We start from the raw sequence: 25,480 nt of genomic DNA, 5'->3' as shown, positions 1-25,480 counted from the left end.
TGAATAATGAGTTTGAGGTAACTGCGAGGAAAAATACCACAAATAGTTTGGATGGCGTGTAATAAAAAGTAGGGGAGACTGACAGTGTAATATTATATAATTAGGAGCAATTTGACAAACACTAGGCTATGAAAAGTATATTAAAAGCCATAAATGAACATGTGCTTAGCAGAATGTCACTCTCCGCCTCTCTTTCTCTCTATCCTCTCATAGACATGTTTCTACCCTCCCTCCCTTCTGTGCTCCAGAGGAAGTGTGTCATGTCAGTGAGTGGGTTATGGCCAGAGCCTGGTGGGTCTCCCAGACCCATATACAATATTTAGAAGGTTGGGCCAACTTTTAGAATTAGGAATATTCTTCTAATTCTAGACATTCAGTTACACAGCATTGTTTAAATATTCCCCTTGTTATGTTAATGGTGAGCTAACATGGCCGCCATATCATTTTGTAGTGTCATATGCATTATAATGCAGCAACCTTAATGGCCTAAATACATAGAATAAGTAAACACACTTCCTCCCAGACAGTGCAGGAATGTGGCCCTACTATAGTTAAGTAGTAGCTATGAATCATAATACTCCAGGTTCACTGCATGGGCGTCACTGTTACGTGTCTCCTAATGGAGGAAGGTGCAGGAATCAGGAGCAGGAGAGCAAGGAAGTCCCAGTGGCAAAATAGTTGATTTAGCAATCCCAACTCAACTACAACATGGGACTGAAACACGCCCAAACGAGGTCGCCACACACACAGGGAAATAAACGCTACACACTGGGGAGAAACCTCTACTCCTAAACTCACTACCAAACAGCACAACTGCCGTGAGAAAAAGAAAACCCCGTGGTGCAGCCACGCACCCCTAAATAACGTAACCACAGAAAACAATCCCGCACAAAGACTAGCAGGCAGTGGAGGTAAATATACCCACCGAAATCAACTAATAAGACACAGGTGTAAACAATACAGACAGACACAAACGAAAAGGAAAAATGGATCGGTGGCAGCTAGTAGGCCGGCGACTACGACCGCCGAGCACCGCCTGAACAGGGAGAGGAGCCACCTTCGGTGGAAGTCGTGACAGTCACACACTACACACTATACTCCAATGGAGTGGGGTATAGTCTCAGCTGATACCGTTGTTGTTATTTTTTCATTATTGTGCATGTTAATGTGTTACATGCATTTATTCAAATATAATTAAATTGTGCTTCTTTCGAGGCTGCATGCAGCCTTATTTGGGCACATGTGAGCCCTTACCAGAGGAGGATACGTGCATGCATGTTGATGTGGTTGCGTGAATGTAATTATACCTGTGTGGGTATTTACTGTACTGAACGGTGTGTGCGCTCCGCTGGGTCATTGGGCTGCTCCATGGCAGCTGTGTTTCTGTGCTGTGAGGCTGTGGAGCTGTGGGGAGTTGTTGGTCACAGCGGAGGTATCTATCTATCAGTGAGAGAGTGCAGTCACTGTGGCCTGTCTAGCTAATGTGGCCCTACCATGGCGATGTCACTTCACACAATCCCACCAGACACAGCCAATGACAGGGCTCATTGGAGACAGTCAGAAGGGGAGACAGAGAAACTGAGCTGTTTGGTTTGTGCAGTACAAAATTACATTGCTCTTATACTGCAGGGCACAACTGGCAATTTAAGTGTGTGATATGGGAAGGTTAATACATCACTACTTTATATGCGGTAGCTCTACAAGTACTCCCCTAATAAGGGAGCACGGTGGCTAGGGACACAACCCTATACTTCAGGGCCAAAGCAGAAACTACTTGTTCACTTTTAAAGGTCGATGAGGGACTAACTACATGCTCACTTTTAAAAACTTCTTATGGCTGCAGTCCCGGTAACGGGACCGATATGACAACAGCCAGTCCAAGTGCAGGGCGCCAAATTCAAAACAACAGAAATCTTAAAATTAAAATTCCTCAGACATTCATGTGTCTTATATCATTTTAAAGGTAATCTTGTTGTTAATCCCACCAAAGTGTCCGATTTCAAATAGGCTTTTCAGCGAAAGCACTACAAACGATTATGTTAGGTCACCACAAAACCACAATAAGCATAGCCATTTTTTCCAGCTATAGATAGCTTCACAAAAACCAGAATAGAGATAAAATTAATCACTAACCTTCGATTATTTTCATCAGATGACACTCATAGGACTTCATGTTACACAATACATGCATGTTTTGTTTGATTAAATTCATATTTATATCAAAAAATCTGAGTTTACATTGAGGCGACTAGATTCACTAAATGCAAAAACATCAAGTGACTTTGCATAGCCCATCGTTTCAACATAAATACTCATCATAAATATAGATGATAATACAAGTTATACACATTGAATTATAGATATACCTCTCCTTAATGCAACCGCTGTGTCAGATTTCAAAAAAACTTTACGGAAAAAGAAATGCACGCTATAATCTGAGACGGCGCTCAAAAGTAAAATACCACAGCTGCAAAGATGGCGTCACCATAAACAATAAAATACATGATAAATATTCCCTTACCTTTGATGATCTACATCAGAAAGCACACCAGGAATCCCAGGTCCATAATAAATGTTTGTTTTGTTTGAAAAAATCCGTTATTTATGTCCAACATGTCCAAACGCTAATTCTGGTCAGCTTCATATCGGACAAAAACTTCCAAATGTGATATTACCGGTCGAAGAAACATTTCAAACTAAGTACTGAATCAATCATTAGGATGTTTTTAACATTCAGCTTCAATAAAGTTCCAACCGGAGTATTCTTTGTTCTCTTCGTGAGCAATGGAACGTCAGTGGCTTCCATGAAGAAAAAGCATGATCAGGAAATGGCTGCTTGATGGACACCTGACTGATTCTGCTTTCATTCTCTCCCACAACATCATAGAAGTCTCATTATACTTTCTATTGATGGTTGACATCTAGTGGAACCCCTAGGCAGTGCAACATCATTAATAGCTCAAGTGGATTTCTTTAGGGACTCTGGTGAATACATACAGGCTCAGATTTCTGACTTCCTGTTTTGATTTCAACTCAGGATTTTGCCTGCCAATATGAGTTCTGTTAATCTCACAGACATACTTCAAACAGTTTTAGAAACTTTATAGTGTTTTCTATCCAGTACTAAAAATTATATGCAAATATTAGGAACTATGACTGAGGAGCAGGCCGTTTGATATGGGCACCTTTCATCCAAGCTACTCAATACTGCCCCTTCAGCCATAAGAAGTTAAGGGTCTGACCAGGGACCACTGTCTCACTCCTTAAAGTGTGAGTGGGGACAATTACCTAACTGTTAGGTTCTGTGTGTTGCAGAGTTTGATTGGCTCCTGTTGTGTAGGACATGACTGTTTGGCTCCTGACCTCTTCATTACGTCTCAGTGGTGGATACAACAGAATATCGGTTTTGTCTTCCACTATTTTCTTTCTTTCTCTCCTCTATGGATGCATCATCAGCAACTCTAGCATCTCCACACACTGTGTGTGCGGAGCTGTGGTAGTCTCTTCTCTGCGTGCAGACTTTTGCAACTTTTAAAATAATTTTCCCCTTGTCAGGGGAGTCTGGCTTTGACAGTGAAAAACCATCACAGTTCCAAATACATTAGACTGCAATACTATCTCTGACAATGACAACGTCTTGATAACAAAGACTTTCTCACAGGAGATAAACATTTCCCAACATCAAAGGACAGTGGTAAAGGGCAGTGGACCGCTTAGCGACAGACGTCAGACCAGGGCAGAGTTAGCTCCAAGAAAATCCTTCAGTACTCCAGTTAATCTCTGAGGACTTCGAGAAAAGTGAAAAAGCTCTAAAAGTAACCCATGCTGCCAAAGACATCTCTGCACAAATGTTTTCCTTCCAGACGGAAGCGAAATCATCAGAGAGAAGAAAACGGATAGAGTGAATAGAAGAAATAAACAGCTGAGTGTAGAGAAATGACATGTCTTTTATGTAGTGTTCACTTCAGGGAATGAATGGAACTGAAATGATCTTACCTGAGCCAGTCATTTGTCTGTGAGAGTTTGGTTCTCTGTCAAGCTGGAGATAAAACTTGTTTTGCCTTTTACGGAGTTTCTGAGTAGTCTTCACGTGTGAACCACTGTATGTGGGCGTATGAATGCCATCCGCAACTTGTATTCCCTAAAGGTGATTGATTGGTCATTTTGATTTGGTCAATAACCATGTATGTGTGTGTGCTGTGTTGTGTTGCATTGTGTGTGTCTTACTGATAGTGATGGCAGTTGAGGTGGTGGTGGGGCGATTGGTCCATGTCAAATGCTAAAAAGGAACCATTAGGAATGGTTCTAAGTGTTTCGCAGAAAAACACATGAGGGAGACTCAACAGATCACAATGCATTGACCCTATTCAAGGCCACAGGCTTTCCCCCCAATTATTCTGTTGCTGCAGTGCCCTTTAGTAGACTATGTCTTTGTACAGATCCACTGTAGTTAATAGAAGAGGTTACACCATTGTGTAACCTACAACATTTGTACACATACACACAACACGTACTGAGCCCTTTACACTCGCAACCCGTATATGGGTATATGGGTAGAAAAGAGCAGATTTGGGCCCTGGTAAGTACCTACATTGGAATACAGCGGCTGTAAAATAACATGATGTACATGACATCAGAGCTCGGGGTCTCCGCTTTACGTATGCCATTCAACGGACAGATGTTCTAAACCCCTCTATGTGAAGATGAGACTCTCATGAACACGATGCTGTTCTCCGTTTTGCTTTACGACCCCACAACCGTTTTGGGACTCGTCTGAATTCGGTACAGCAGATCTGCCAACTACTTTCTGTAGCATCCGAACACTTTGAGCTACACACAAATTTCCCTGTGTAAATGTAAATGTTGGTTGTTTTGCTCTAAGAAGCCCAAAGGCTCACAAGACTTGTCTGAAGGTCCCCCGGTACCAGTTGAAAACATTTATGGAAGTACAGTGTATATGGAGACTGTTTAGAGGCAAAAATAAAGGGTACAATTTTTTTTTTTTATCCAGATCTTTGTTATATCTCTCAGATATAGGACAAACTATATGTTGTTCCATGTAGTGAATTTGATATCCAATGTGTTTGTAGGGGCTAATAGCAGTAACGGCCAAAATATTTTTCATCAAACGATTTGTTAAAAAAAAAAATGTATACATCAAGTGGTCTTAAACTCAGAAGCAAATAGCAAATCAATCATTGGTATGACAGTAAAATGTTTGGGCACACCTACTCATTCAAGGTTTTTTCTTTATTTGTACTATTTTCTACATTGAAGAATAATAGTGACGACATCAAAACTATGAAATAACACACATGGAATCATGTAGTAATCAAAAAAGTGAAAAACAAATGAAAATATATTTTATATTTGAGATTCTTCAAAGTAGCCACCCTTTGCCTTGATGACAGCTTTGCATACTCATGGCATTCTCTCAACCAGCTTCATGAGGTAGTCACCTGGAATACAAATGTGACAAGTTCATTTGTGGATTTTTTTCATTCTTAATGCGTTTGAGCCAATCAGTTGTGTTGCGACAAGGTAGGAGTGGTATACAGAAGATAACCCTATTTGGTAAAAGACCAAGTCCATATTATGGCAAGAACAGCTCAAAAGGCAAAGAGAAATGACAGACCATCATTACTTTATGACATGAAGGTCAGTCAATACGTAACATTTCAGGAGCTTTGAAAGTATCTATAAGTGCAGTCGCAAAAACCATCAAGCTTTATGATGAAACTGGCTCTCATGAGGACCGCCACAGGAAAGGAAGACCCAGAGTTACCTCTGCTGCAGAGGACAAGTTCATTAGAGTTAACTGCACCTCGGATTGCAGCCCAAAAGCTGTGTCGTTGTGAAATGCAGAGTAGGTGAACGGATGATCTATGTATGTGTGGTTGCTACCGTGAAGCATGGAGGAGGAGGTGTGATGGTGTGAGGGTGCTTTGCTGGTGACACAGTCTGTGATTGATTTAGAATTCAATTCACACTTAACCAGTATGGCTACCACAGAATTCTGCAGAGCTATGCCATCCCATCTAGTTTGCGATTGGTGGGACCATCATTTGACCAAGAAGGAGAGGGATGGTGCTGCATCAGATGACCTGGCCTCCACAATCACCCGACCCATACCCATTTGAGATGGTTTGGGATGAGTTGGACCACAGAGTGAAAGAAAAGCAGCCAACAAGTGCTATGCATATGTGGGAACTCCTTCAACACTGTTGGAAAAGCATTCCAGGTGAAGCTGGTTGAGATAATGCCAAGAGTATGCAAAGCTGTCATCAAGGCAAAGGGTGGAAGAATGAAGAAACTAAAATCAAAAATATATTTGTTTAACACTTTTTTGGTTAGTACATGATTACATATGTGTTATTTTATCATTTTTATTTATTCACTATTATGTAGAAAATAGTACAAATAAAGAAAAACCCTTGAATGAGTAGGTGTGTTTTGACTGGTACTGTATATTTTTTGATTCTTCAAGTGGTCTTAAAATTCAAAATCAAATAGCAAAATTATTCTTAGTATTACCTTAAGTATTACTTAAAACAATTCCATATAGCTCAGTAGAACCACACAGCTTAGACAGGGCTTAAAGGGGCTGTTTTGTCAATCCGACGTCTGCATTGGCCGTGCAGCATTTATGATGATATAGCCTCTGCAGGTGGGTGTTAAGGAGTGCTGTTTGGCGGCTCATGTTTCAGAGAACGCATGACTCGACCTTCACCTCTCCTGAGCCTGTTGGGGAGTTGCAGTGAAGAGACAAGATTGATATCGGGTATGACAAAATTGGGGAGAGAAATGGGTGGGGGGGAATAAACAAAAATTAAAAAGAGATGGATTGATTTATGTTCTTTCTTTGGGCGGCACCCAACTTGAAGTCATGAGTTTGGCCGGAGATCTAATTCACCTGAAGTGAGCAAGTCACATGATCTAATTCCCCTAATGCTTGCAGTTTGGGTGTGGAGAGATTTTGTCAGGTTGATGTAATATACAGCCAATGACAAATCAAATCAATCAAATCAAAGATTATTGGTCACATACACATGGTTAGCAGATGTTAATGCGAGTGTAGCGAAATGCTTGTGCTTCTAGTTCCGACCATGCAGTAATATCTAACAAGTAATCTAACAATTTCACAACAACTACCTTATACACACAAGTGTAAAGGAATAAGAATATGTACATATAAATACATGGATGAGCGATGGCCGAACGGCTAGGCAGGATAGGCAGGATGCAGGATGCAGTAGATGGTATAGAGTACAGTATATACATATGAGATGAGTAATGTAGGGTATGTAAATATTATATAAAGTGGCATTGTTTAAAGTGACTAGTGATACATTTATTACATCCAATTTTGAATTATTAAAGTGGCTAGAGATTTGAGTCAGTATGTTGGCAACAGCCACTCAATGTTAGTGATGGCTGTTTAACAGTCTGATGGCCTTGAGATAGAAGCTGTTTTTCAGTCTCTCGGTCCCAGCTTTGATGCACCTGTACTGACCTCGCCTTCTGGATGGAAGCGGGGTGAACAGGCAGTGGCTCGGGTGGTTGTTGTCTTGGAGGGCGGGTAGTTCGCTCCCGGTGATGCGTTGTGCAGACCTCACTACCCTCTGGAGAGCCTTACGGTTGTGGGCGGAGCAGTTGCTGTACCAGGCGATGATACAGCCCGACAGGATGCTCTCGATTGTGCATCTGTAAAAGTTTGAGTGTTTTTTGGTGACTCTTCAGCCTCCTGAGGTTGAAGAGGCGCTGTTGCGCCTTCTTCACCACGCTGTCTGTGTGGGTGGACCATTTCAGTTTGTTGTTTCCTACCCTCACCACCTGGGGGCGGCCCGTCAGAAAGTCCAGAACCCAGGTGCACAGGGCGGGGTCGAGACCCAGGGTCTCAAACTTAATGACGAGTTTGAAGTGTACTATGGTGTTAAATGCTGAGCTGCAGTCGATGAACAGCATTCTTACATAGCATTTCCTCTTGTCCAGATGGGTTAGGGCAGTGTGATTGTGATTGCGTTGTCTGTGGACCTATTGGGGTGGTAAGCAAACTGGAGTGGGTCTAGGGTGTCAGGTAGGGTGGAGGTGATATGATCCTTGACAAGCCTCTCAAAGCACTTCATGATGATGGAAGTGAGTGCTATGGGGCGATAGTCGTTTAGCTCAGTTACCTTAGCTTTCTTGGGTACAGGAACAATGGTGGCCCTTTTGAAGCATGTGTTGATTCAAATCAATGCTCCCAGTGCTACATATCATTCCCTAGATATACAAAGCATTCAATTTGCCCCGTATTTACAGAGAGAATAAACACAGAAGGTAAAGCAAAAATGTGATGCTAAAAACATTTAAAAAATATATATATATAGTTTACATGTTATGAGAGGGAAAATACTTAAGAGAAAGTGTAGCTTACTAGGCCTATATATGGCTCCAAGTCACAATGGTCATGTATCACACCAAGAGGTTGTTCGTCTTTAATGAAGCACATTAGTCAATAGCGCTATTACTGTTTGCTACTACTCAGCAGCAGTATAGAATGACACTTCTGGCTTTCTAAGCTGTTTTCTTAGTACTTATTCTCTTTCAAAGCATTCTCTGCTCTCTCGAGATGCTCTGTGCTGGCCTGGACTGTACCAGTGGGTCAGCGTAATTCTCTGTGACTGAGTGGATGTGACACACACACGCACACGCACACGCACACGCACCCGCACACACACACACACACACACACACACACACACACACACACACACACACACACACACACACACACACACACACACACACACACACACACACACACACACACACACACACACACACACACACACACACACACACACACACACACACACACACTACCTTGGGCTTGAATTTCTCTATGGGTGAGGATTACGCCATTAAGCATGATACCTCTCCAACACTATCTAACTGTTCCTCTCTTTCATTTGCCATCATTCATTTGCTTTCATTTTCTCTTTCATTTGCTCTCTCCCTCTCTTCTCCCCCTCCTAAAACAGAGGTCCTTACACCATGAAGACACTTTTACAAGCACACGTTTTTGTCAATCAAACTGTCAAACCTGCAACAAAGAGAAGAATACAGTATTGGATGAAAGGAGAACAACCACCCCGCTCATCCTTTGTCCCCCCCCTCTCTCTCCCCATCTCTCTCTCTCTCTCTCTCTCTCTCTCTCTCTCTCTCTCTCTCTCTCTCTCTCTCTCTCCCCATCTCTCTCCCCATCTCTCTCTCTCTCTCCCCCCCTCTCTCTCCCCATCTCTCTCTCTCTCTCTCTCCCCCCCTCTCTCTCCCCATCTCTCTCTCTCTCTCTCTCCCCATCTCTCTCCCCCCCCCCTCTCTCTCCCCATCTCTCTCTCTCTCTCTCCCTCCCCCCTCTCTCCCCATCTCTCTCTCTCTCTGGCCGTGTAGAAGTGTGACTGCCTGCTCAGTCTGGAAGCCTACTCTGCTGACCAGAAGCGGCGTGTCTGTCAGTGTCTGAAGGACACGATTGACAAGCAGCTCCAGCTCCAGAGGACTGCCCCCTTCTACCCTCCTAATGTCCAGGTAGGAAACACACACACCCTTATCCTGCCACACAGTTGGCTCATCTGCGCTCACGCTCATCCCTGCTGTCATTCACTCACAGGACCTTTGCTGAAGCACATGGCTTGCACTGTACTCATGGTGAGAGTACATTCATGAACAGTGTGCTACTGTGCTTCTCCAATGAAGTCCGCTGGTTTCTCCTTGTTTTATCAGCTGCTCTGTAGATGACTGTAGAGTGCTCCCACGTAGCTAGCCAAGATCTTTTGGTTTGCTTGGTTCTTGTGTTGGAAGTGCAGTGGGCATTCTTTAATTGGACACTGCTCCAAGCACTGTTCTAGAACCTGTTCTTACCTGTTCATTAGAGAAGAGCTGGGTTAGAATTCAACGGAACAGAAGAAAAGGAAATGAAACCTGTATCTTGAACACCCCCTCAAAATAATCCATCCTTCACTCTTAGAAAAAATGGTTCCAAAAGGGTTCTTTGGCTGTTCACATAAGAAAACGCTTTCGGTTCCAGGTAGAACCCTTTTTGGTTTCAGGTAGAACCCTTTTGGGTTTCATGTAAAAACTTCTGTGGAAAGGGAACCACCTGGAACCAAAAAGGTTTCTGCAATGGGTTCTCCTATGGGGTCAGCCGAAGAACCCCTTTAGGTTCTAGATAGCACTTTTTTTCTAAGAGTGCACTAGAGTACCTTTATGATCCATTGTTTCATAATCTCTATCCTTATTTCCCCTGAGTGGAAGGTTTGGACAGACAGACACTATGTCCTATACTATCTAGCTGTGGTCCTATTGCTCTCTAGCTTCATTATGTGTATGGCCTCCACACCTGCCATCCATTAGGCCTTTATTCTCCTAGCAACATGAAAGAGAGGGATGAGCTCACGCTCTTTTATCCCTCTCTCTCTCAATCAACCAGGGAATATGCTTTTCTCTGCATGTCCCTGGTTTTGTTTCTATCCTGTCGCCTCGCCCTGCATCCTCTCGCTGTATGTGTGTGTGTGTGTGCATGCTTCTGTGTGTGTGTGTGCATGCTTCTGTGTGTGTGTGTGTGTGTGTGTGTATGTATGTGCTTGTTTCCGGCGGCAGCAGCTGTTTTTCTGGGCTGACCCATTTACCAACTAGAGAGGAGTGAGACAAAAGAAAGGAGTGCATTTTTGTGAAATAAAGGAGGAGGGATAGAAAAGTCTAAACAGGATAGCTATGTGCTGATTCTCTGACCAGAGGAGAAATATATTGTGAGAGTGATGGCATTGAAACAGCCAGTCATATCTATGTGATCCTGTATAGAAGTAGTTCCAGAGAAGGGGGTTAACACCATTTGAGTGTTTAGGACAGTACTGTTTATTATCACCCTCTGCGTCCCAAATGGCACCCTATTCCCTATAGTGCGCTACTTTTGACAAGAGACCTATGGGCCTGGGTCAAAAGTAGTTCACTAAATAGGGTATAGGGTGCCATGTGGGATGCATCACCAGTCTTTTGACCTAAAGGAGAGGGAGTGATACAGAGTAATGATGGCTGTGTGACATATTATGGCGTAGTCATGTCGAAAGCAGTGACAGTCTGAGTCCACCTCTGTGAAGTGATACAGACTTGGTCCCCAGAGCAAAGAGGATTCTGTTAGGACTCATCTGATAGGGGAGATCAGTTCACTGCAGTCACACTTTTGGCTGTGTGTGTGTGTGTGTGTGTGTGCGTGCGTGCGTGCGTGCGTGCGTGCGTGCGTGCGCCAGCATCCATTAGACTCATCAGACAGCAGAGATGAGTTTATGACAGTAATAAATACAACAGTTGGACAATGGATGAAGACACTCCAAACTTTTAGAATAAACATTTTACTGGCATGGAGAAATAATGAATGGAGTTTAGGGATTTTGGTGATAATTCAGGTATTCAATTCATTGTAAAATGTTGTTAACTTAGAATGCACTCATATATACATATTTTTTCAATATTGTGTTTTAAAATAAAGATAATTATATGTGCCACATTTACATAAATACAAAGGGTGCATTTGCATACATCAATAAATTAACATAAATGGGTAGAACAGGGCTGCAACCACCAAACACTTTCTCTGTCTACCCTACCTGTACTGCCTACCCTACCTGCACTGTCTATCCTACCTGTACTCACCTGCACTGTCTACCCTACCTGCACTGTCTACCCTACCTGTACTGTCTACCCTACCTGTACTGTCTACCCTACCTGCACTGTCTACCCTACCTGTACTGTCTACCCTACCTGCACTGTCTACCCTACCTGTACTGTCTACCCTACCTGTACTGTCTACGCTACCTGCACTGTCTACCCTACCTGTACTGTCTACTCTACCTGTACTCACCTGTACTGTCTACCCTACCTGTACTCACCTGCACTGTCTACCCTACCTGTACTGTCCACCCTACCTGTACTCACCTGCACTGTCTACTCTACCTGTACTCACCTGCACTGTCTACCCTACCTGTACTCACCTGCACTCTCTACCCTACCTGTACTGTCCACCCTACCTGTACTCACCTGCACTGTCTACCCTACCTGTACTGTCCACCCTACCTGTACTCACCTGCACTGTCTACTCTACCTGTACTCACCTGCACTGTCTACCCTACCTGTACTGTCCACCCTACCTGTACTCACCTGCGCTGTCTACCTTACCTGTACTCACCTGCACTGTCCACCCTGCCTGTACTCACCTGCACTGTCTACCGTACCTGTACTCTACCTGCACTGTCTACCGTACCTGTACTCTACCTGCACTGTCTACTTTACCTGTACTCACCTGCACTGTCTACCCTACCTGTACTCACCTGCACTGTCTACTCTACCTGTACTCACCTTCACTGTCTACCCTGCCTGTACTCACCTGCACTGTCTACTCTACCTGCACTCACCTGCACTGTCTACCCTACCGGTACTCAGCTGCACTGTCTACCCTACCTGTACTCACCTGCACTGTCTATCCTACCTGTACTCACCTGCACTGTCTATCCTACCTGTACTCACCTGCACTGTCTACCCTACCGGTACTCACCTGCACTGTCTATCCTACCTGCACTCACCTGCACTGTCTATCCTACCTGCACTCACCTGCACTGTCTATCCTACCTGTACTCACCTGCACTGTCTACCCTACCTGCACTCACCTGCACTGTCTACCCTACCGGTACTCACCTGCACTGTCTATCCTACCTGCACTCACCTGCACTGTCTATCCTACCTGCACTCACCTGCACTGTCTATCCTACCTGTACTCACCTGCACTGTCTATCCTACCTGTACTCACCTGCACTGTCTACCCTACCGGTACTCACCTGCACTGTCTATCCTACCTGCACTCACCTGCACTGTCTATCCTACCTGCACTCACCTGCACTGTCTATCCTACCTGCACTGTCTATCCTACCTGCACTCACCTGCACTGTCTACCCTACCTGTACTCACCTGCACTGTCTACCCTACCTGTACTCACCTGCACTGTCTACCGTACCTGTACTCACCTGCACTGTCTATCCTACCTGTACTCACCTGCACTGTCTACCGTACCTGTACTCACCTGCACTGTCTACCCTACCTGTACTCACCTGCACTGTCTACCCTACCTGCACTCACCTGCACTGTCTACCCTACCTGTACTCACCTGCACTGTCTACCGTACCTGTACTCACCTGCACTGTCTACCCTACCTGCACTCACCTGCACTGTCTACCGTACCTGTACTCACCTGCACTGTCTATCCTACCTGTACTCACCTGCACTGTCTACCCTACCTGTACTCACCTGCACTGTCTACCGTACCTGTACTCACCTGCTCTGTCTATCCTACCTGTACTCACCTGCACTGTCTATCCTACCTGCACTCACCTGCACTGTCTATCCTACCTGCACTCACCTGCACTGTCTATCCTACCTGTACTCACCTGCACTGTCTACCCTACCTGTACTCACCTGCACTGTCTACCCTACCTGTACTCACCTGCACTGTCTACCGTACCTGTACTCACCTGCACTGTCTATCCTACCTGTACTCACCTGCACTGTCTACCGTACCTGTACTCACCTGCACTGTCTACCCTACCTGTACTCACCTGCACTGTCTACCGTACCTGTACTCACCTGCACTGTCTACCCTACCTGCACTCACCTGCACTGTCTACCGTACCTGTACTCACCTGCACTGTCTATCCTACCTGTACTCACCTGCACTGTCTACCCTACCTGTACTCACCTGCACTGTCTACCGTACCTGTACTCACCTGCACTGTCTATCCTACCTGTACTCACCTGCACTGTCTATCCTACCTGCACTCACCTGCACTGTCTACCCTACCGGTACTCAGCTGCACTGTCTACCCTACCTGTACTCACCTGCACTGTCTACACTACCTGCACTGTCTACCCTACCTGTACTCACCTGCACTGTCTATCCTACCTGTACTCACCTGCACTGTCCACCCTGCCTGTACTCACCTGCACTGTCTACCCTACCTGTACTCACCTGCACTGTCTACCCTACCTGTACTCACCTGGACTGTCTACACTACCTGTACTCACCTGCACTGTCTACCCTACCTGTACTCACCTGCACTGTCTACCCTACCTGTACTCACCTGCACTGTCTACCCTACCTGTACTCACCTGCTCTGTCTACCCTACCTGCACTCACTTGCACTGTCTATCCTACCTGTACTCACCTGCACTGTCTACCGTACCTGTACTCACCTGCACTGTCTATCCTACCTGTACTCACCTGCACTGTCTACCCTACCTGTACTCACCTGTACTGTCTACCCTACCTGTACTCACCTGCACTGTCTACCCTACCTGCACTCTACCTGCACTGTCTAACCTACCTGCACTGTCACCCTACCTGCACTCACCTGCACTGTCTACCCTACCGGTACTCAGCTGCACTGTCTACCTTACCTGTACTCACCTGCACTGTCTATCCTACCTGTACTCACCTGCACTGTCTATCCTACCTGCACTGTCTACCCTACCGGTACTCAGCTGAACTGTCTACCCTACCTGTACTCACCTGCACTGTCTACACTACCTGCACTCACCAGCACTGTCTACCCTACCTGCACTCACCTGCACTGTCTACCCTACCTGTACTCACCTGCACTGTCTATCCTACCTGTACTCACCTGCACTGTCTACCCTACCTGTACTCACCTGCACTGTCTACCCTGCCTGTACTCACCTGCACTGTCTACCCTACCTGTACTCACCTGCACTGTCTACCCTGCCTGTACTCACCTGCACTGTCTATACTGCCTCATTAATTAATGTTGTTGTCATGTTCTGCTGCATAATTCAATAAGTGTGTCAATAGCAGTATGGCCTCAAAATAACAATGTACACGCTTATCTAGATTACTTTTATCTAAAAATACTTTACATTGTTTGCGAGATCAGACATAATATCACTATAATCCGAGGGTTCATTTTCAGAAGTTGATTTCATTTCAGCGCATCTAATTTGTAAACATTTCAACTGTATTAAATTATTACTATTTTTAATTATAGAAAGAATTAACACTCATCAAAATAAAGTTATCTTTCTTCTCTTTCTTGTGATGTAAGTGTCGAGACGGTGTGTTAAATCTTTGACGACGCGTCAGCGTTCTTATACATGCAACGGAAAGACAATGTAATCCGTTAACAGAAAAAAACAGCAGGCACAAGCAAGAGTATGAAAGAGTCGCAGGAGGAAAATGAAAGCAATCAATCCAGCGATATTTCATGACAAGTGGATCCCTCAAACACAGGAAATAGATGGCTGGAAATGACAGATCCTCAGGTGGGTGGGGCACCCCTCAAACACAGGAAATAGATGGCTGGAAAAGACAGATCCTCAGGTGGGTGGGGCATGTGCGTTGCTTGTGACAGCACACAGACCAATTAGACAGTCCACAGCGTGGCTAGACAGTCAATAAGAGTATGGGCGGGAAACAATCCATACAGGAAGCAATGACATTGTCTTCTCATTAAATAAATACTGTACGATTGGATAACCTATTGATATTTCCATCAACAAATACACTGCTGTGTCCTTCCTTTACTTGATGGATTGTTGATGGCTCATTCGTGTTTCTCGTGTTATATCTGTACAATATGTGTGTGTGTCTCTTGTGTGCCCCAGAAGTTATATAACTCCTAACCTTTGACCTGTAGCCTTATCATCAGTGGTGTTTACGGTGTTCCCTGACAGGGAGCGAGAGAGCTCCTGGGAGGGAGGCTGTGCTGTGTATTCCTTAATATTCTTCTATGGTTTCCACCATTGAATGCCCAGATCCCCTGCTAATTGGCGGGATGAGTCACAGATGGATGACTGTGTTGGAACAAAAGAGAGAGACACACACACACACACACACACACACAATGATCCTTTATCTGTACACACACATACACACAGTCCTGGCCCTGGCCCTGATTACTATTTTAACCCATTTGTTTTTAACCACATGCCACTATGGAAATCCTATGCCATTAGTAACTCTAACATGTAATCCATATAGTATGTTTTATACATACATTTCTCTGCCTGTAATAAAATGAACAGAAATGTACCCCTATTCCTCAATATCTACAGGTATATACCTCAGCCCACTTATTCACACACCTAAACCCAATGACCCACACATCCTATGTCCTAACCCTTACACCCACATGCCAATACCCTAGTATTGATACAATCAAGTACCGATACACCCATATCCTAGCCTTAAACCCCCTTTTTGTTACTCATAGACCCCAGCTCCTTTACCAATACACCTCATCCCTGTTACTTGCCTATCTCAGCCCTGTTATCCACTTCCTAGGCCTGTATTCCCCAAGTCACCAACAGTAACCTACATGTATATCCAGCTATTCGCTGCATACCCAAACCCTTCTTTTTGCATATTTTAGTCCTGTGACATCTGACCTGTATACCCTCATCATTTCATAGATAAACTCAAAGTACATTGCTATAACACATGTTGCCCAGCCCCATTTAGCTTTTTTTCTACCACAAACTTGTTGCCAAAAAGGATTTGAATGGTCAATAGATGTCCTTCAAGACCCATTAGCTGTATGAGACTTATATATCCCCACACCCCATTATTCATATAAACCAGATAAATCCATGGGCATACTCATAAAACAGGTAAACCCCAGTGCCCAAGCCTCAACATTCATACAAACCAGGTCTACATTTGTACTTCAGCCCCAATATTCTTACAGACCAGGTGGACACCTGCACGTCTAACTCAATATTGATTAAAACAAAAAAACAGGTCTACTGCTACATGTCAGCTCCAATTGTCATAAAAGAGGTGTACTTCTGCATTTCAGCCCCAATATTCATACAAATCAGGTCTACACCTGTACTTCAGCTCCAATTTACATATAGACAAAGTCTGCACATGTGTTTGAACCCAATTAAATGTGCTAAAGCCTGAATACTCATAAACTGTAAACCAGGTCTACCCCTGCACCTCAGCTCCAGTACTCCTATAAACCAGGTCTACACACTTGACTGAGTCCCAATACTAATTTTAACCAGATATACATCTGCATTTTCCAGCCTAAATACCCATACGAACCAGGTTTACACCTGTGACTTTGTCCCAATACTCTGATAAACCAGGTCAACCCTTGTGACTATTCAGCAAAACTCACATAAACCAGGTCTACCCTTGTGCAAGAGACACTAAACAAACCTATTGACATGAAATATTTGTTAAGTTATTACACTAATTCAGTTTAAGGGTCTATACATGGAAAATTCCCCTGAAATAACACATTTTACTGTCAAAATCACTGATTTAAACATATGTGAAGGCTAATGGATAATGGTCAAATCATCTGTAAGATCATCTTGATCAAGTATATACATAACCCAACTCAACTTCAATCTACTGAAAAAAAAGAAATCATCTCCTCTGATTAAAAATATATAATAAGTTAGAGCCACTGTATTTTCCCATTGGTCACAAATCAGACGGCTAAGATATGTTCTAATACCACAAGCATCATGTCAGGACCCGGTGCGAGAAACAGTCACTAATAATCGTCAGAACCCAGAAGATGAGGCAGACACAGCAGTACTAGAGATGGTGGTTTAATTAAAGAACAAAATCTTCAGGCAAAGAAACTAAATCCACAATGTCCAAAAATAAAGCCAAGAGGCACAAAATGGAAATCCTCCAAAATACAAAAGAAACTCCACAAAGTGGTAAAAAACAGCAGGGAAAAACAAACCTCAAAAGACTACTCAAATAATACACAAGAACTAAACCAGAGAACCTCTGGAAAATCCAACAAGAGAAAAATCTGTATAAAACAAGGCTTGGGCTGGGGCTGGGTGCTAACTTACAAACACTGAGCAAGGAACTGAGGAACACACAGGGTTTAAATACTAACAAGGGAACGACCCACAGGTGCAAACAATAATTAGAGCAAGAAAAAACAAAAGGTACAAAAAAGGTGCAATGGGGACATCTAGTGACCAAAACCCGAACAGTCTTGGCCAAAACCTGACACATCATGGAATCAATGTATTAAAAATGAAGGCACATATGTAAACTAGACCCTTCAAAATATTTTTACATTTCAACAAGGTATTTGTTGTATAAGCTGTTGAATACAGACTTCTGGTGCCAAATTCGTCTGTAAAAGTAAACCCTGGAGATTTATGCATGTGATCTTGTGACCATTTTGAGAAATCATATGAAACTTCTCTGAATATACTAGACAGCTTAATAATGCCTAATAGCGTATATTACTTATTTGTTGATAAGTACAAAATTAAATTCCCTAAAGCCTGTAAAATATATTTTTTTAATTCTCTCACTATTGTGACCGATTAAATGGGTTAACAGCAGGATTCTCCCCTCTGGTTCACACAGTGAATAATCATCCAATAAATATTGTATCTTCCTTCGGGACCTAAACACAGGGGATGAGAAGGAGTGTGTGTATCACATTTCAAGGTAAGACCCAGATGCAGACTGTGTCGAAGTAACAATGTTTATTTCAACAACAGGGGCAAAGGTACAGTACAGCAGGCAGGCTCAGGTCAGGCAGAGGTCGGTAATCCAGAGTAGTGGGGCAAAGGTACAGGACAGCAGGCAGGCTCAGGTCAGGCAGAGGTCAGTAATCCAGAGTAGTGGGGCAAAGGTACAGGACAGCAGGTAGGCTCAGGGTCAGGTCAAGCAGAGGGGTCAAAACCGTGAAAAACTAGAAACCAGAAACTAAGACAGGACAGGAGCAAAGGAAAAAATGCTGGTAGATTCTACGAACAAAACGAACTGGCAACAGACAAACAGAGAACACAGGTATAAATACACAGGGGCTAACGGGGAAGATGGGCGACAACTGGAGGGGGTGGAGACAAGCACAAAGACAGGTGAAACAGATTGGGGCGTGACAGTGTGTTTGTGTGTATACATGTGATGTGTACGTGTGTGTGTGTGTGTGTGTGTGTGTGTGTGTGTGTGTGTGTGTGTGTGTGTGTGTGTGTGTGTGTGTGTGTGTGTGTGTGTGTGTGTGTGTGTGTGTGTGTGTGTGTGTGTGTGTGTGTGTGTGTGTGTGTGTGTGTGTGTGTGTGTGTGTGTGTTACAAGAATCGTAAGTGAACAAAAATTTGACAAACTGGGGACATTCTTTTTGTCCCCACAAGGTCAAATGCTATTTATAGTGGGTTTAGGGTTAACGTTAGAATTAGTGTTATGTTTAAAATTAGGGTTAGGTTAGGGTTAAGAGCTGTAAAATGGCGCCGGAGAGGAAGGCAAACTGTAACGGCTGTCTTCGGGTGAAAGAGAGGAGGACCAAAATGCAGCGTGATGATAATCCATATTTTAATAGGCTACTTAAACAACGAACAAAAACAACAAACTGACAGAAAGAACCGAAGACGCTACAGTCCTGAACTAGTGAACACAGAACAGATGAACACACGAACAGGAACAATCACCCACAAAACACACTACAAAAACAGGCTACCTAAATATGGTTCCCAATCAGAGACAATGACTAACACCTGCCTCTGATTGAGAACCATATCAGGCCAAACAAGAAACCCCTCATAGAAACAGACAACATAGATAATACCCACCCAGCTCACGTCCTGACCAACTAAATAAAGACTAAACAAAGGAAATAAGGTCAGAAAGGTGACAGTACCCCCCCCCCCCCCCCCAAGGTGCGGACTCCGGCCGCAAAACCTGAACCTATAGGGGAGGGTCTGGGTGGGCATCTGTCCATGGTGGCGGCCCTGGCGCTGGACGTGGCCCCCACTCCACCATAGTCAATCCCCGCTTCCGTGGCCTCCTCAGAATGGCGACCCTCCTAAATGACCCCACTGGACTGAGGGGCGCCTCTGGACTGAGGGGCAGCTCCGGACTGAGGGGCAGCTCCGGACTGAGGGGCAGCTCCGGACTGAGGGGCAGCTCCGGACTGAGGGGCAGCCCATGACCGAGGGGTAGCTCATGACCGAGGGGTAGCTCATGACCGAGGGGTAGCTCATGATTGAGGGGTAGCTCATGACTGAAGGGCAGCTCATGACTGAAGGGCGGCTCATGACTGGCGGGCGGCTCCTGACTGGCGGGCGGCTCTGGCGGCTCCTGACTGGCGGGCGGCTCTGGCGGCTCCTGACTGGCGGGCGGCTCTGGCGGCTCCTGACTGGCGGGCGGCTCTGGCGGCTCCTGACTGACGGACGGCTCTAGCGGCTCCTGACTGACGGACGGCTGTAGCGGCTCAGGACAGACGGGCGGCTCTGACGGCTCAGGACAGAGGGGCGGCTCAGGCGGCGCTGGACAGACGGGCGGCTCAGGCGGCGCTGGACAGACGGGCAGCTCAGGCGGCGCTGGACAGACGGGCAGCTCAGGCGGCGCTGGACAGACGGGCAGCTCAGGCGGCGCTGTACAGACGGGCAGCTCAGGCTTGCCGAGGCGCACTGTAGGCCTGGTGCGTGGTGCCGGAACTGGTGGTACCGGGCTGGGGACACGCTCCTCAAGGCTAGTGCGGGGAGCAGGAACAGGGCACACTGGATTCTCGAAGCGCACTATAAGCCTGGTGCGTGGTACCGGCACTGGTGGTACCGGGCTGAGGGCACGCACCTCAGGGCGAGTGCGGGGAGAAGGAACAGTGCGTACAGGGCTCTGGAGACGCACAGTAGGCCTGGTGCGTGGTGCCGGAACTGGTGGTACCGGACTGGGGACATGCACCACTGGGCGAGTGCGGGGAAGAGGAACAGGGCGTACTGGACTCTGGAGACGCACAGGAGGCTTGGTGCGTGGTGCCGGAACTGGTGGTACCGGACTGGGAACACGCACCACTGGGCGAGTGCGGGGAGGAGGAACAGGGCGTACTGGACTCTGGAGACGCACATGAAGCTTGGTGCGTGGTGTTGGCACTGGTGGTACTGGGCTGATGACACGCACCTCAAGGCGAGTGCGGGGTGCTGGAACTGGAGGCCTGGTACATGGCGCCGGCACTGGAGAGCTGGTGCGTGGGGCTGCCACAGGAGAGATAGTACGTGGGGCTGCCACAGGAGAGCTGGTGCGCTGAGCTGGCACAGGACGTGCAGGACTAGGGAGGCGCACAGGAGGCCTGGTGCGTGGGGCTGGCACAGTCTTCCCTGGCTGGATTCTCACCCTAGCTCGGCAGATGCGAGGAGCTGGGATGTAGCGCACCGGGCTAAGCACGGGTACTGGAGACACTGTGCGTTCTACCGCATAACACGGTGCCTGACCAGTACGACGCTCTCTCTCTCCATAGTAAGCACGGGGAGTTTGCGCAGGTCTCTTACCTGGCTTCGCCACACTCCCCGTGCCCCCCCCCCCCCAATACATTTTTGGGGCTGCCTCTCGGGCTTCCTACCACGCCGCCATGCTTGTTTCACCAACTCCATTCTCCTGTATCCCTCCTCACATTGCTCCATAGAATCCCAGGCGGGCTCCGGCACTCTCCCTGGGTCGACCGCCCACCTGTCTATCTCTTCCCAAGTATTAACACAGTCCAGATCACGCTTTCGTGCAGCCTCCTCATAACGCCGCCTCTCCGCTTTCGCTGCCTCCAGCTCAGCATTGGGGCGGCGATATTCCCCAGCCTGTTTCCATGGTCCCTTTCCGTCCAGTATTTCCTCCCATATCCAGAATTCCTGACCTCGCTGTCTCTCCTGCTCCTGCCCGTTACCACGCTGCTTGGTCCGGTTTTGGTGGGTGATTCTGTGACGGCTGTCTTTGGGTGAAAGAGAGGAGGACCAAAATGCAGCGTGATGATTATCCATATTTTAATAGGCTACTTAAACAACGAACAAAAACAACAAACTGACAGAAAGAACCGAAGACGCTACAGTCCTGAACTAGTGAACACAGAACAGATGAACACACGAACAGGAACAATCACCCACAAAACACACTACAAAAACAGGCTACCTAAATATGGTTCCCAATCAGAGACAATGACTAACACCTGCCTCTGATTGAGAACCATATCAGGCCAAACAAGAAACCCCCCATAGAAACAGACAACATAGATAATACCCACCCAGCTCACGTCCTGACCAACTAAATAAAGACTAAACAAAGGAAATAAGGTCAGAAACGTGACACAAACGTTTTACGTGTCCCCAACCGATTGTGTTTTTTTGTTTGTTCATTTGCATTGTTTTTAACTTATTTTTTTACTTATTATGTACATAATGTTGCCGCTACCATCTCTTATAACCAAAAATAACTGTGATTACTCACCCTGGACTAGCATAATCCTTTTTTTCCTTTCACGAGTCTGACGAGCCCGACGCGAAGGATATACTGCTTTCTCTGGAACAGGCCCAGATCCCCATGATTTGCGTGAAGAGGAGGCAGAGAAAAAGAGGCCAAAGGGTGGGCTGCCTTCTGAGAATTCATAGGCGATCGAATAAACCCCCACTTCCTTCCATTCTGCTAGCAAACGTGCAATCTTTGGAGAAAAAAATCAATGACCTACGGGGAAGATTAAACTGCCATCGGGACATTAAAAACTGTAATATCTTATGCTTCACGGCGACACTATCAACATACAGCTGGCTGGTTATACGCTGCACCGGCAGGATAGAACAGCGGCGTCTGGTAAGTCAAGGGGCGGTGGACTATGTATTTCTGTAAATAACAGCTGGTGCACGATGTCTAAGGAAGTCTCGAGCTATTGCTCGCCTGAGGTAGAGTATCTCATGATAAGCTGTAGACCACACTACCTACCTAGAGAGTTTTCATCTGTATTTTTCTTAGCTGTTTACATACCACCACAGTCAGAGGCTGGCACTAAGACAGCATTGAATGAGCTGTATACCGCCATAAGCAAACAAGAAAATGCTCACCCAGAGGCGGCGCTCCTAGTACCCGGGGACTTTATATCAGGGAATCTTAAATCCGTTTACCAAATTTCTATCAGCATAAAATGTGCAACCAGAGGAAAATAAAATTCTGGACCACCTCTACTCCACACACAGAGACGCATACACAGCTCCCTCGCCCTCCATTTGGCAAATCTGACCATAATTCTATGCTCCTGATTCCTGCTTACAAGCAAAAATTAAAGCAGGAAGCACCAGTGACTAGATCAATAAAGAAAAGTGGTCAGATGAAGCAGAAGCTAAGCTACAGGACTGTTTTGCTAGCACAGACTGGAATATGTTGGCATATGGCATTGAGGAGTACACCACATCAGTCATTGGCTTCATCAGTAAGTGCGTCGATGACGTCGTCCTCAGTGACAGCACGTACATAAACCAACCAGAAGCCATGGATTACAGGCAGCATCCTCACTGAGCTAAAGGCTAGAGCTGCCGCTTTCAAGGAGCAGGACACTAACCTGGAAACTTATAAGAAATCCCGCTATGCCCTCCGACGAACCATGAAACAGGCAAAGCATCAATACAGGACGAAGATCGAATCGTACTACACCGGCTCTGACGTTCGTCAGATGTGGCAGGGCTTGCAAACCATTACAGACTACAAAGGGAAGCACAGCCGCGAGCTGCCCAGTGACATGAGCCTAAAAGACGAGATAAACTACTTCTATGCTCGCTTCGAGGCAAATAACACTGAAACATGCATGGGAGAACCAGCTGTTCCGAGAGACTGTGTGATCACGCTCTCCACAGCCGATGTGAGTAAGACCTTAAAACAGGTCAACATTCACAAGGCCACAGGGCCAACCGAATTGCCAGTATGTGTACTGCGAGCATGCGCTGACCAACTGGCAAGCGTCTTCACTGACATTTTCAATCTCTCCCTGTCCGAGTCTGTAATACCAACATGTTTTATGCAGACCACCATAGTGCCTGTGCCCAAGAACACTAAGATAACCTGCCTAAATAACTACCGACCCAACCTGTATGATGTAGCCATGAAGTGATTTAAAGGCTGGTCATGGCTCACATCAACACCATTCTCCCAGAAACCCTAGACCCACTCCAATATGCACACCATCCCAACAGATCCACAGATGATTCAATCTCTGTTGCACTCAACCCTGCCCTTTCCCACCTGGACAAGAGGAACACCTATGTGAGAATGCTAATCATTGACTACAGCTCAGCGTTCAACACCATAGTGCCCTCAAAGCTCATCAATAAGCTAAGGACCCTGGGACTAAACACCTCCCTCTGCAACTGGATCCTGGACTTCCTGACGGGCCGCCCCCAGGTGGTAAGGGTAGGTAACAACACATCCGCCACGCTGATCCTCAACACAGGAGCCCCTCAGGGGTGCGTGCTCAGTCCCCTCCTGTACTCCCTGTTCACTCATGACTGCACGGCCAGGCACGACTCCAACACCATCATTACATTTGCAGATGACACAACAGTGGTAGGCCTGATAACCGACAACAATGAGACAGCATACAGGGAGGAGGTTAGAAACCTGGCTGTGTGGTGCCAGGACAACAACCTCTCCGTCAACATGATCAAGACAAAGGAGATGATTGTGGACTAGAGGAAAAAGAGGACAGAGCACGCCCCCATTCTCATCGATGGGGCTGCAGTGGAGCACGTTGAGAGCTTCAAGTTCCTTGGTGTCCACATCACCAACAAACTAACATGGTTCACGCACAGCAAGACAGTCGTGCAGAGGGCCCCTCAGAAGACTGAAAAAATTTGGCATGGGTCCTCAGATCCTCAAATGGTTTTGCAGCTGCACCATTGAGAGCATCCCGACTGGTTGCATCACTGCCTGGTATGTTAACTGCTCGGCCTCCGACCGCAAGGCACTACAGAGGGTAATGCGAATGGCCCAGTACATCACCGGGGCCAAGCTTCCTGCCATCCAGGACCTCTATAGCAGCCGGTGTCAGAGGAATGCCCTAAAAATTGTCAAAGACTCCAGCCAACCTAATCATAGACTATTTTCTCTGCTACTGCACAGCAAGCAGTACCGGAGTGCCAAGTCTAGGTCCAAGAGGCTTCTAAACAGCTTCTACCCCCAGCCATAAGACTCCTGAACATCTAATCAAATGGCGACTATTTGCAATTCCCCCTCCTCTTTTATACCACTGCTTCTCTCTGTTGTTATCATCTATGGATAGTCACTTTATTAACTCTACCTACATGTACATATTACCTCAACTAACCGGTGCCCCACACATTAATCTTGGCGCTACGAACCCGTTACCGGGATCATTTTCCTAAACAACCACTGAATTGCAGAGCGCCAAATTCAAAAATAATCCTAAAATGATTTATAATCATGCAATCACAAGTGAAATATACCAAAACATAGCTTAGCTTGTTGTTAATCCACCTATCGTGTCAGATTTTGAAAATATGATTTACAGCGAAAGCAATCCAAGCGTTTGTGAGTGTATCAGTCAATGCTAGAACAGTTAGCCTTAAATTAGCTTGGTCACGAAAGTCAGAAAAGCAATAAAATTAATCGCTTACCTTTGATAATCTTCGGA

At 45.8% G+C, this 25,480-nt stretch overlaps 1 protein-coding gene across 1 annotated transcript in view; it reads left to right on the top strand.

Moving 5' to 3' along the window:
* The window catches only part of LOC139544612 (regulator of G-protein signaling 3-like), a 232,276-nt gene that overhangs the window by 119,305 nt on the left and 87,491 nt on the right, over nucleotides 1-25,480 (top strand). The window contains exon 16 of the mRNA XM_071351939.1: nucleotides 9,433-9,567. Coding sequence (XP_071208040.1) covers nucleotides 9,433-9,567 — 135 coding nt within the window. The remainder of the gene's footprint in view (nucleotides 1-9,432; nucleotides 9,568-25,480) is intronic.

The sequence above is a fragment of the Salvelinus alpinus genome, chromosome 18 (genome assembly GCF_045679555.1).
Source record: "Salvelinus alpinus chromosome 18, SLU_Salpinus.1, whole genome shotgun sequence".
Classification (NCBI taxonomy): domain Eukaryota; kingdom Metazoa; phylum Chordata; class Actinopteri; order Salmoniformes; family Salmonidae; genus Salvelinus; species Salvelinus alpinus.
Note: the sequence above shows the minus strand (reverse complement) of the source record. Positions and strands in the feature narration are given on the sequence as shown.